Source organism: Epinephelus lanceolatus, chromosome 20 (assembly GCF_041903045.1).
Source record: "Epinephelus lanceolatus isolate andai-2023 chromosome 20, ASM4190304v1, whole genome shotgun sequence".
NCBI classification, from domain to species: Eukaryota; Metazoa; Chordata; class Actinopteri; order Perciformes; family Serranidae; genus Epinephelus; species Epinephelus lanceolatus.
The window spans coordinates 7,468,995-7,481,774 of NC_135753.1; the positions used below are offsets into that span (position 1 = coordinate 7,468,995).

At 40.0% G+C, this 12,780-nt stretch overlaps 1 protein-coding gene across 8 annotated transcripts in view; it reads right to left on the reverse strand.

Annotated features, from left to right (window-relative positions):
* The window catches only part of tnikb (TRAF2 and NCK interacting kinase b), an 85,886-nt gene that overhangs the window by 72,344 nt on the left and 762 nt on the right, over window positions 1-12,780 (reverse strand). For all 8 annotated transcript variants that reach the window (XM_078162922.1, XM_078162923.1, XM_078162918.1 and 5 more), the window contains exon 2: window positions 3,401-3,466. In XM_078162922.1, coding sequence (XP_078019048.1) covers window positions 3,401-3,466 — 66 coding nt within the window. The remainder of the gene's footprint in view (window positions 1-3,400; window positions 3,467-12,780) is intronic.

A 12,780-nucleotide genomic window follows, 5' to 3' on the forward strand; every position in this document is an offset into this window, starting at 1 on the left:
TTTTTATAGATGTCTATCTTTTTCTGTTATTAACAGATTTTTTTATTCTAAGACCGTATTTCCTAAACTACAGGCTTCATCCCAGGATTGTGGACTATTTACATAATATCCTGATGTATAGTTATAATCATTCAGTTTTTTTAAGTTGTCGAACTTTGCAAGAGCAGTGGTCAGTCAGAATATCTTCAGATGCTTTATATCCCTAAAATCTGTAAAACCTAAGCTAAAAGGTTGTGTCAATAAAGCATAATAAATGAAGGAAGTACTGAAATTGTGTCATAACAAAATTACAAAATTTGCATATATTTTTCATCTGATTTTACAAACAAAAACCACACAAAACATATTTATCCAAAACTTTTGAAATCTGGAAACATTAACAAAATATTTACCACTCCATAAGTTATTTAAACTTTTTACATTATATAGTTTTGTGAGCAGAATGCAAAGGCAGTGAGTCATTATTCATCATTCATTCCTCTGGTGTCACCACACGATTTGCACCACATGTAATGACGATCACGAGCATACAACATGACAACACAAGGACAGGAGCCTAAGCTTTCTGTCGCAAAAATAATTAATGTTCTAGTTATCATGGTTTTTATTTTAGATTATTATAGATTTAGATTTTAGATCTGATCCTCCAACAGTTAGGATCTTATTTTAGATGAATATATACAGGATTACACAAACATTGATCTCCTGTGGAAATTATGGGGAAATATCACAGAAATAGTTACAGCAAAATACCACATTTGCATGGTACGTAAGGTAAGGTATGGTAAGATAATGTAAGGTCATGACGTGATGACAGAGAAGAAGACAGAGAAGCTTTCTGCCGCAAAAAGATTGAATGCCTGAGCTATTATAGTTCTTATTTTAGATCCATTTAAACAAGATCATGTAAACAAAGATCTCCCACAGCTGTCTGCAGGACATCTGTTTTTAAAAGGGTTCAAATTGAAAGAGTTTAAAATCCTCCTTGAGTTGCTCTCCTTTGCTCTGATATTTGTTTTCTATTATGTTTTAACAGCAGTGGTGAAATGTTACTAAGTACATTTACTCAAGCACTGTACTTAAATACAATTTCCAGGTACCTGACCTGTACTACTTTACTTGGGTACTTTCATTTCTGCTGCTTTATACTTCTACTTCACAACATGTCAGAGGAAGATATTATGCTTTTTACTGCGTTACATTTATCTGACAAATTTATTTACTTTTCAGAATCCAATTATGAATACAGAATATTATCAACAAATAAATGATGATGTAATGTATTAGACTGAGGATTACTTAAAGGTCCAGTGTGTAGGATTTAGGAGGATATACTGGCAGAAATTGAACATAACATAATAAGTGTTTTCTTCAGTGTATAATCCCCTGAAAATAAGAATTGTTGTGTTTTCATTACCTTAGAAATTTATATCTACACAGTGAGCCGGTTTCACATAGACCGCTGCAGTTAGCACCACCTCCACAGTGAGAGCATTGGTAGGACACTGATTTTTTTTTTTTTTTTCTCTACGTGGAACTGCTTTATTCAGTGTTTTTACTTCTTTAAATCATCTGGTCTGTTTGTTTGGAGAGGAAGAGACCTCTGTGGATAATCTGGCTCTGAGGAATAACCTCCTGAACACTGAAGGAATTCCAACTTTCAGCTGGTTGCAATCTGCAGTCCTCACCACTTGGCGCCACGAAATCCCCCTAAATCTTACACACTGGACCTTTAATATATTTTCATGCTAATATTTTTCTGCTTTTACTCAAGTAAAAATGGGGAAAGTTTCCACAGTATTTTTGTTTCCACTTTATGTGCATTACATTCTTGTCAGTTATCCTGGTTAAAGTGTGTTTTGTCTGGAGACTGTGTTTCAAAAGTGTTGTTTTGTTTCCTCTGGAGGTATTTTTATGGCCTTCAGAGCAGAATGCACTTTCTCTCATACAGTTGGTTAGTAAGCAAACTCCATAACAAGCAGGTGATGTTACCACATTGTCAGAGGATCACAACAAATATTTTTTTCTGCTCTCTGAGGAAATAAAAATGATACAGAGGCATCATTTAAATGTAATGACGCTACTTTTAGTGCTGATACCTTAAGTATTGATCTGCCTACTTCTTCAGCAAAATAAAGGAGTGCATCCTTGATGAGGTCATATTTCTTTCAGTGTGTGTTATTATTTTCTGTCTTAATTTACCCACCATGCTTTGTGATCGACCACAGGTTGTTCTATCAATCATTTTGCCAAAGGAGGCGTCACCTTGTTGAAAGAGCAGATCAATACTGAACATCCAGCAGACAGAATGAATGTGTTGAAGCTCTGTGTGTCTCGCTGTGTGTCAGTGTGTGAGTGTGTTAATTGCTCTCAGAGTGAGAGAACACAAACAGCCTCTCTGCTGTGTTGTTACAGTCTGCGTGGGCTTCTTCCGCTGCCTGACAAAAGAGAAAGTCAGTACCAACTTCAGTTTTGGTCAGAAATTACACTGTGTTGTTTCTGTGAACTCCTGTTGGAGTCAGAGGAGGAGGAGAGGATGAAGTGACTTCCTTATGAGCAGCAAACACTCTGCAAGCCAAAATGCAGCATAAAATCCCTGAAATGTCCATAATTTCTCCATTAATTCTTATTTGCTAATTCTTCATTTAAAAACAAGGAGAGATGTACTTAAATTGTATCATAAAATAATCCAGGCAGTAGTTTGCAAATACTTCTGCTTATAACCTGCTGTTGGCAAGTTTTACAACCTAATCATGATCCTGTAGCAGGACTCTGCAACCTGTGACATGCATTCAAACACAGGCCAGCAACCATCTGGCAAAGATGAGACCATAACACACAAATCTGCATGTGACATGGTGAGTGAATCTCTTAGGAGGATGAAGAAGTTTGGGTTCCAGGCGAGAGGAAATTGAGCTGTATGTGCTTTTTTGGGCAGTGTCACAAAGCAAAGAAGCTCATTTAAATCCCAGTACGCCTCCAAAAAATGCTGCAGAGGGTAGCTATGACATTTTGGAGTGCATTACAAACATGGGAAACCACTCACAGGTGGAGAGGACATAAATGAGGCTTTCCTCAACAGTGCAGAGTTTTTGTCTTGGCCTGCCAAATAGTGACCTCATCATATCCAGGATCAAAGGGATAGTTTGGATTTTTTTGTAGTGGGTTTGTATGGGGTACTTCTCATTACCTGCAAAAGTGCTCAATATAACAATAAAGGTTCTTCACTTTTGTTTTTGCTGCAAACTGCAAAGACCATTTATCTCTAACTTAATTAACCCCGAGAAAGGAATGGCTTCGACACTAAAATAATTCAAATGGCAAGTCTCTGCAAGTTAGTGTCTGTTCATGGAAAGAAGCTTTACACACACACATGGTGGCACAAATAATTAAGTCTTACCTTGTAGACCTGCCCGTAGGTGCCATTTCCAACCAGTTCAACCAGCTCAAAGATTCCAGCTGGGTCCTAAAAGAGAGAGAAAGGGAGATAAATGAAGAGGAGAAAATGGCGGGAACAAAAACAAAAAAAAAACAAAAAACAAAAACTGGACTAAACTGAACACAAGATGGATTTAGGAATTTTTGTGTGAGGAATTTGACCTTCACACACGAACGCTGCACTGCATACCTGTGGTATTACCCTGTGAAAAGCCTCTCTCTCTCTCTCTGTATCACCACACTGTTATTATTCCTTCAATAAGTAACCTATGAGCTTACAACCATGCTCCCTCTTCATTCTCACACAGCCCATCCCATGTTTAAATCCATATTAATGCAGATCAGGTTGAGCAGCTAGTTTCCTGTACAGCTGCTATCTTAGTGGTGTCTGCAACTCAACTGCAAATGCAGTCTTTAATTCGGTGTCATGCACTAAAATAACTGGGTTACTTCTGTCTTCTTCAACATCATGCAAACATGAAACCCTCTAGAGAAACCTAACTAATCAGCTTCATATATGTCACCACATGCATTGTAAAAGTCTGCAGACAGTAAAGCTGTTGCACACAGAAATAAATCCTCACATAAAATGATTCCGTCCAAAATCACTAAATGTCCAGATAAGTTGATTCTGTTGAGAAGGTAAAACCTGTGATGGTCTTAGGGGAAATGGTGGCGTTAACGTAAAAGCAAAATTCTTTGGAAAAATGCTTATTTGTTTTCTTGCTGAGAGTTAGATGAGAGGATTGATACTGCTCATGTCTGTGCTGTGAATATGAAGCTCCAGCCAGCAGCCACTTAGCTTACAGTAGCTTAGCTCAAAGACTGCAAACAGGAGGTAACAGCTAGCCTGGCTCTGTCCAAAGATTTTTTAAAAAAATCTGCCTACCCGCACCTCTAAAACTCACTGATTAACACATTTGATCTTGTACAGACATTTAAGTGTAAAACAGAAAAAATGCTGTTTTAAGGGGTGTTATGTGCATGTAGTTTTTTCATGTTGGTGAATCCGAACAAACTTTAAAATACCAAACTCACACAATAACTGATGGAGGCAGTGGTAGAGCAGCAGCTCCTGTGTTCAGAGAGGTTGTATTACTGTTTTTGTCAGTGAACTCTGGCTTTGATGACAACATAGATAAGTTTCACTTTCAGTTCAGTTCCCCATAGAAAACAGCTGTCTGTTTAAAAAATACTGAGCATTTGACTAGATAAATGAGACTTGGATTATACTGCACAAGTTGTCTGAGAGTTTGTCAGTCTCGCCACCAGACAATCAGAGATCTCCGCCTTCTGATAGTCTGGGGACACTCCTTTCTAAAGTGTGTTTAACACACCGGCGAAAACGGGGGGCAACAAAGCAACACCTCTTGCATTTTTTAAAAGGACACGCCCTCCCGGAAATGTGCGCTCCCCCTTTTCTCGTCTGCAAGGAAACAAACACACAGAGAGCTTGAAAATGGATGCCAAGAGATTTAACTCAGTTTTATCAAACGTGTGCTCAGTCCACAAGATTGTGGAAATGAAGGACTTACAGCGACAGCGTATTTAAATCTTTTAACGCAGTCGGACTATGTTTACGAGCACAAGAGTTCAGCGAGCCACTGAAGGACCGCCCTGCAGATTTACTATTGGTTCTGCAACGTAAGGAGTTTTTTTAAACTCTGAAATTGTATCCGCCCATCTAACACAAAATCAGAGAGAAAGACATCAGTCTTTCATTAAGCAAAGCGTCTAAAGACTGACTTGTGAGTCTTCGAGTTTGTAAACAGATGTTTTGACACAGTTTTGCTGCTGTTAAATGCGGTCACCTATAACTTATATTCATCATGAATTTTCTCCATTTTTGGATTCTTCATTCAGCATGGAAGAATACAAATTTAACATAACTGGTGATGAGAAATTGATAAACAAATGATTAATTGGAGGGTTAAGGGCTCCTTTAATATTTTTTGCTTTAGCAGCCGTTAAAGGAAAAGTTTCAACCAGTGCAGACTCCAGAAAGGCACATAGCTCCCCGTAAAACAACAATTATTCAAGTTTTTGTAAGATCTAAGGAGGCATGCGAAGAAAATAGTTTTCTTCACAAATTCGACTTAACACGGAGTAAGTAACTGACAAACAAGTGGTTATTTTGAGCGTAAGTATTTCTTTTAGCAATTAACTCCCCATAAAAGTACTTTTTACATTTTGCTTTTTGTTCTTATTGAACAAAGATATAACATGTTAGTCAGTGAGCTTCAGAGGTGCTTGTAAGTTTAGAGTTCATTAACCTTTTATCATTTTCTCAGGTTCAAAAATACAACTGTCATTGAAAACACAGAATTACTTTGCTATCATAACATCAATGCTAAACAGACTATGGAATTTACAATAGACAAAAACTTTACTGTTACTATGAAATATCAATACAAGGTAAGCCACAACATTTTAAATAGGCTAAAGATGTACAAAAAGACCCAGATTTAAAATTACAACAGTTCACCTTTAGACAGAACCAGGCAAGTTGTTTCCATGTTTCTAGCTTTCTGCTAATCAAAGCTAAGCTAACCAGCTGTAGTATTATACCCAGATAAAGGCCAGCAGGTGAACTGAAACACACACATACACACCACACACAGGGGAGATAATCTTATCTTTAGGCTGATTAAAATTCAACAACACACAACACATATCTTGATCGCTTGATCTTACGCATACCTGTGTGCTTGTTATCTGTATTAGTGTGTGTGTGTGTGTGTGTGTGTGTGTGTGTGTGTGTGTGTGTGTGTGAGCGTACAGTAGGCCACAAGAGAGTTGGGACTATCACAGTGGAGCCTCCTGAAGGGGATTAGCTTAAAAAGCTGCATTTCTTTTCACTCAAGGTCAAATTGAAGCACATCTAATCCCAGAAGACCGCACCTCATTCACACACACTCACACATGGCTGTTACAACCCCCCCACCCCATAGTACCACACACATTAGAAAGACAAAAGCCAAGAAGAAAGGGGGATACCAGGACCTGATGCAAGAATGTAACCAAGCCCCACCTGCAACTTGCTAGCAGCTAGGAGGCTAGTGAGATTTCCCATTGACATGTAGCACTTGTAGATACTACAGTAACTACAGTTATGAAACAAGTTAAACAAGTTTAATATAATCACAGCACTTTTAGAGCACATAGCTTTTAATTATAGCAATTATTTTTAATTACATCGTACTGTGCAGCTGTACAAAACTAAATTATGCTGTCATGCTAAAACTTAGAAACTTGGAGCTTATTTAAACTCTCTCAAATTTAACATCACGGAAATCATAGTAAATTTTGATAGCACCACCACTGACCACTTTGTCCCCTTTTGTCACAACTCTATTGCCAGATAACAATGCCAGTACTGAATGATTTGTGCACCCAGTGCTAACATTTTTTAAAGTCTTACTTTCTACAAACTGTTTAAGTTTAGGGCAAGATATAAGTAATGCCAAATAAACTTTTGGTAAAGTACGGTCAGGGTGAGGCAACCATGACACTCAGTTATTGGTAGAAAAGCCAAACATTGCAGGTCTCTGAGAGGACACGAACTACTGTATAGTCTCTTTCATTACAGTCAGATGTGATAGGAGCATTTTTTACACACAGTGTTGCACCACAATTTCGCCTTGCTGTTCTGTACAGTATAAAAGGTACAGACACAGAATGGGGGACACTGTTGCTCCACTACTAAGCTGGCAGCAGAGATAGTCACAGAGCCAAAACAACATTTGTGTATGGTACAGCTGGCATGGCAGGACTACACGAACACACACACTAGATGCCAACGCTGCTGAGTTATATGTCGTGTCCCTTTTGCTTTGGAAATGCCAGCATGCTATCTAAAGTCACACACCGGTGCTGGCTTTGTTTGGTTAAGTATACAGCCAGAGATACTTTAAACCATGCATAGACAACCGCCTGCATCGTGAACAGAATTGCATTTACTTGCCTGTGTGCTACCTGTGTTACTATATGACTCCACTAGAGGGCCCCCCAGAGAACTTGGACCATATAGAACAGATTTACACAATGTTAACAATACACATGGAAACACTCTTAGAGGTTACTATGGGTGCGTTCATAAAAGCAATCTGACAGTTTTTTAATTAAAATTAGAGTGCTGTTGTTCAAAAAAACCTCTAGAAAAAACCTCTTTTTCTACATGAGTTAACAAACGGTTAAGTAGACTTGCACTGATTTATCGTCAGTGCTCGAAATCGGGCCGGTTTTCACGTGATCGGCCATGACCTGCGACTGACCGGCCAGTCTAAAATATGCCGCTTTAAAACGCCGGTCAAATTCCCGGCACGCCGCATGATTGACATCGTGTAACATCAGCAGCGCACACACACGCACATGTGCAACTCACAGCTTGGGCGATGTGAGGAAGTGAAACATGGGTGGCTTCTAACATTAATCATTCATGCACACACATCAAAAGAGAGAAGGAGAAAGTTGTTAATTGTCCGTGTTAAACTGAACTGCGGAGCTCTCACTGCTGCACTGTGCCGCTGGAAACTGATGAGGCACATGTCCGCGTGCCGAAGATGCGAATGTCCACGCGCTTACTGCCAGGCGCGTCCTGAAGACCTGTGTGAATTTTCCACAGGAGATATTTTTACTTTTTTGTCTATTCAAGTAATTACCCACAAATGCTATACACCAGAAATTATTATTTTATTTATCGATATTTTTATTTATGTACGCATTTTTTACTTATTTATTTTAATACTGTACCTGAAGTTATATTTGAGCAAAAAGAAAAATGTTTCTTAACCTGTGTCATTGTTTTTGTTTGTTTGTTTGAGATGATTATTGAAAAGGTGGTTGTATCTTGGTTAAAATGTTCGAATAAAGCAAAGATAGAAAATTGCAATATCTTGTGTGCTGTAAAGTGGTTTGAAAAAAATGAAATCGGAATCGGACATCCAAACACTCTGCAAATCGGAAATCGGTATCGGCCCAAAAAATTGTAATCGGTGCAAGTCTACGGTTAAGTGACTCACACATTCACTCCGCTTGGTGCTCTGCTGCTCTGTCTTCCCAGACAGAGAGCCCATGTGTGCTCTGCTGTTCCAAGTGTGTGGTATTCTGCATAATTCAACTGTATATTCCAACAGCACTTCAAATTTACAAACGGTTTGGTTTGTGCCAGAATGCACTTTATCGCTTGCAGTATTTCTGAATGCACCCTGTATGTTGATTCAGAAATCACAACTAACCACATTTTGGCAAACATCATTGATGGTGTGTTTCAAAGTGGTGGCACTATGTTTCTCTGGTTCTACCAACACTGCCCCTACAGTTCGTGTGTTAGCAAGGCAACCATCAGCCTAAAAAAAAATAAAGCCGTGCCGGATTAATCTCTGTTTAAAAAGAGCTACATACACTTTCTTTCCTCCTCGTTTCACAAATGACACAACACTGAATTTAGACATCGGCCGTAGATCTTGAGGTGCAGAATATGGACATAATTCCAAGTGATTCATAGTTATGGGAAACCATAGTATCTCTTGATACCTACAGTCAAAAATGTAGCAAATTTAGTTTTCAAATTAGATGTTGGTTATACTAAAATGTTTAAGTTCTAGTGTGTAGGATTAAGGGGGATATATTGGCAGAAATGGAATATAAGAAATGTGTTTTCTTTTGTGTATAATCTCCTGAAAATAAGAATCGTTTTGTTGCTGTTACCTTAGAATGAGTCCTTCATATGTACATAAGTGTACACTTAGTGCATGTATAGGTCCTGTTTGTGCATGTGTGTGTTCAGACCTGTGTGTAATTGACAACAAGAGTGAAAAAATTGAATTTAACCTCTGGGATTAATAAAGTATATTAAAAAAAATAAATTAATTAAAACAAAAATAAGGAGTGAGTCTATGGAGTCTGCTTTGTTGCACCACCATGTTTCTACAGTAGCCCAGAATGAACAAACCAAACACCCTCTCCAGATAGGGACATTCACATTTTCGCATCAGCCACAGTAGTTGATGAGGTGGGTGAACTACAAGGTAAATGGGTAGGTTACAGAAGAGGAAGTGCGTATACTTCCCTGTATATTCCAATGGCTTTTTGGCTGATAGGTGGGTATACTTAAACAGTCAGAAAAAGAGGTGGGTATGCCCCGTATACCTGCAAGTATCTGCTTTGGTCAAGTTGGTTAGCTGACTGACTTAAATCACAGGGTCTGTCTGTTTTGGAGAGGAAGAGACCTCTGCAAATTATTCAGCTCCTGGTAAAAACCTCCTGAATAATGAACACTGAAGGATTCTAACCAGGAGAAGTTTCAGCTGGTTGCAATCTGCAATACTCACTGCTTTATGCCACTAAATCCCCCTAAATCTTACACATTGTTCATCTAAAGGGGATTTGGGACAACCTAGGATTCTTTGTCATAGTTTTGGCAGTTGGTTTCAATAATATGTTTCTCATTTAATTCCTCAGAATTGACACTGCAGGTCAGAGACAAACAAGTCCTCCATGTCGTAGCTGTTCTTGAGCTTTCTGTCATATCTATCCATAGGAAACATGATGTGAACAGCAGTTGCTGCTGGTGTCCAAATCACACACTTACTGACTGAGCCAAGACTCAACCCTGAGAGGTTTTGGGGCTCTTAAACAGCATCACACTACTGAAGTGCGAGAGATCGCGCTAGGGCTGCTACACAGTCCCGGCTTTATACTTCCTTTGTACTTTTACACAGAGCATAACAATGACAACGTATATGTGTTTGCCAATTCATGTTTCTCGCTATGTCAGTTATTCTATGTTCTGTACGGTGACCTTGGGTGTTTTGAAAGGCGCCTTTTAAATAAAACGTATTATCATTATTATCATTATTATTATTATTGTTATTATTATTATTATTATTATTATTATTAACGACGGCGTCATGCCGCTCCAGTGTGTGATTTTAGACAGCAAGCTGGCATTGCGGAATCAAAGGAGGCATGACGGGTGTGACGTGTAACACAACAGTGTCAGCCTCTGGTGTGACACATAACATACGCGTAGGCACCGCTTTATGAACAGTTACAAAGGCATTACTATGGCAATAACAAACATTTACCATGCCTCTTTTATGGCAGCTGATCTTGTCCTCTGCCTGGGGTTAAGGAGCTCCTGGACCTCACTGTTTTCCCAATTTGCGGACATTTTTTGGATGCTGTTCTTCTTTGAGTTAGCTGCCAATTATTAGTTTTTAAATCTTGCGCAGTGGGTCGCACGCATAACACATCACACCCATGGCACCTATGATCCTGTCCTGCCTGCTGTCCCATTTATACAGACATCTTTTCAGCACTGTTGCTACTCCCAATGCTGGCTTAAAGGCAAGACAACTCGGTCCCCTAATTCCGCGATTGTACTTTTTACACAAAATCGCAAGACAAAATAACGGTGTGAAAGTCCTGCCTTGAAAATGCAATGTAAAAGGGGCTTGTGTATTCACCTTTGCTTCTCTCAAGTAATCAAACTATAAATCATTTTAGGCTTTTATACAAGTCAATACTGCTGTCATTTTTCTGCTGATGATGTGTTCAGACTCAGCTGAAGTACTTACAATATTTGGAAGAGAAAATTAAGGTAAAATAATTACAGACTTCTTCTGTGATTCATATTTGAGCTACTGCAGTGGTTTTTGTATGCAGCGGATGATTCTAACAGACACTTCGGGGGTTAAGGGCAGAGATGCAACATGCATTTCCACATCGGTGGTTTGGATAATATGACTAAACAGTTGATTTGTTCACAACCTGAACGCTCATGTTCCCAACCTGCTGGACTCTTCTAGAGATGCCGCCACATCCTGACATCTCTGCAGTGAAGTAGAGACCAGAACTGATGGCAAAACTAGACACAAAGACCCAGATTGGACATAAAAGTTCTCCTTTGGAAGGGCATTAAAATGCACTCTTTTCCCCACCTGAATGAACTGCGTTATGTCTCAATAATGGAAAAGGACATCAGGTAACAAAGACATGACCTCTGTGTGGCTGTCAGGACTCTAACAGCTTTTAATGCTGTCTCTGACCCAAGCTATCAGAGGAATATAACCTCAGACATTTCAGAGTCTGTCAGTGTGGAGGATGAGGACTTCGGCTCTGATGCGAGACACAGTGAGATGAGGAGAAGGAGAAGGTAAATAAGGAAGGTGAAGACACGTCAAGCTACTTGAGGAGAAGATCAGAGGAGATCATTTTGGGATGAGAAACAGGAAGCGTATGCTTGCGACAGGCTTTGCGTCACGCTGAAATGTTTCCCCCCAGCTCTCTCTGCTCTGTCCTGGGTGACCTAATTTCTAGTTGTCATGACACAGAGGGAAGAGAGCAAGGATTCTCATTTTTACAAGAACATGCACATCACTTCTGATCCTTCTGTCTGTCTGTCTAACTGTATCTGTCCCTCAGTGTGTGTGTGTGTGTGTGTGTGCATGTGTGTGTGTCTGTTTCTGTAAATCACACACAGACATGCAGTCCCACCCGGTCGATCAAGTCCAGACTTGAGTGTTGCTCTGCAGGTATAACTGTGTTGCGTAAGCAGCAGGCAAAAGGAGGAGAGAAAAAGGGGAGCTGTGTAGAATAACACACAAACACACTCACACACACACGTGCAGTGTGTAGTTCATCTTCAGCTGAGCAGTTAAATCCAAATAATAAATCAAGTTTAAATTCTAAATGTAACATCACTGTGTCACCCAGCTTCATCCCTCACACGCTCACACACACATTCCTACACTGTCTCCTTCTGCACACCTCTTCTACTCGCGTGCGCGCACGTGCACGCGCACAGACTCACAAACAGCCACTGCGATGCAATGCTGCTGTCGCCACAACATCACGAAATGGCGGAACTCGCTCTTGTTGCGGTTATCATCGCTATTATTCACGGTGTGTGTGTGTGTGTGTGTGTGTGTGTGTGTGTGTGAGAGAGAGAGAGAGAGAGAGAGAGAGAGAGAGAGAGAGAGTGTGTACAGCCTATGTGAGAGAGCGTGCATTCGTGCGTGCATCTGTAGCCTCTGAATGTGTGTGTGTCTATGTGTGTGTGCTGTGAATCTGTCAGTGAGCAGGCAGCTTAACATCTGCCCCACATAGTACAGACAGATCGGCCTCTATTATGCTGTCTGACGCACGCGCGCGAGGGTGGGTGCACGCGCGTAACAGCAGCAGCAGCAGCTCAGGGCCTCATTACATCACGTCCCAATTGTTAAGAAAAAAACATCAACAACAAACAACAACAGGAGTGTCGGTGGGAGGTCACATGATCCCACATTCTGTTATCCGACCTGATTTCCTCAATCACTGGCCGCCGTGTGCGAGCACAAC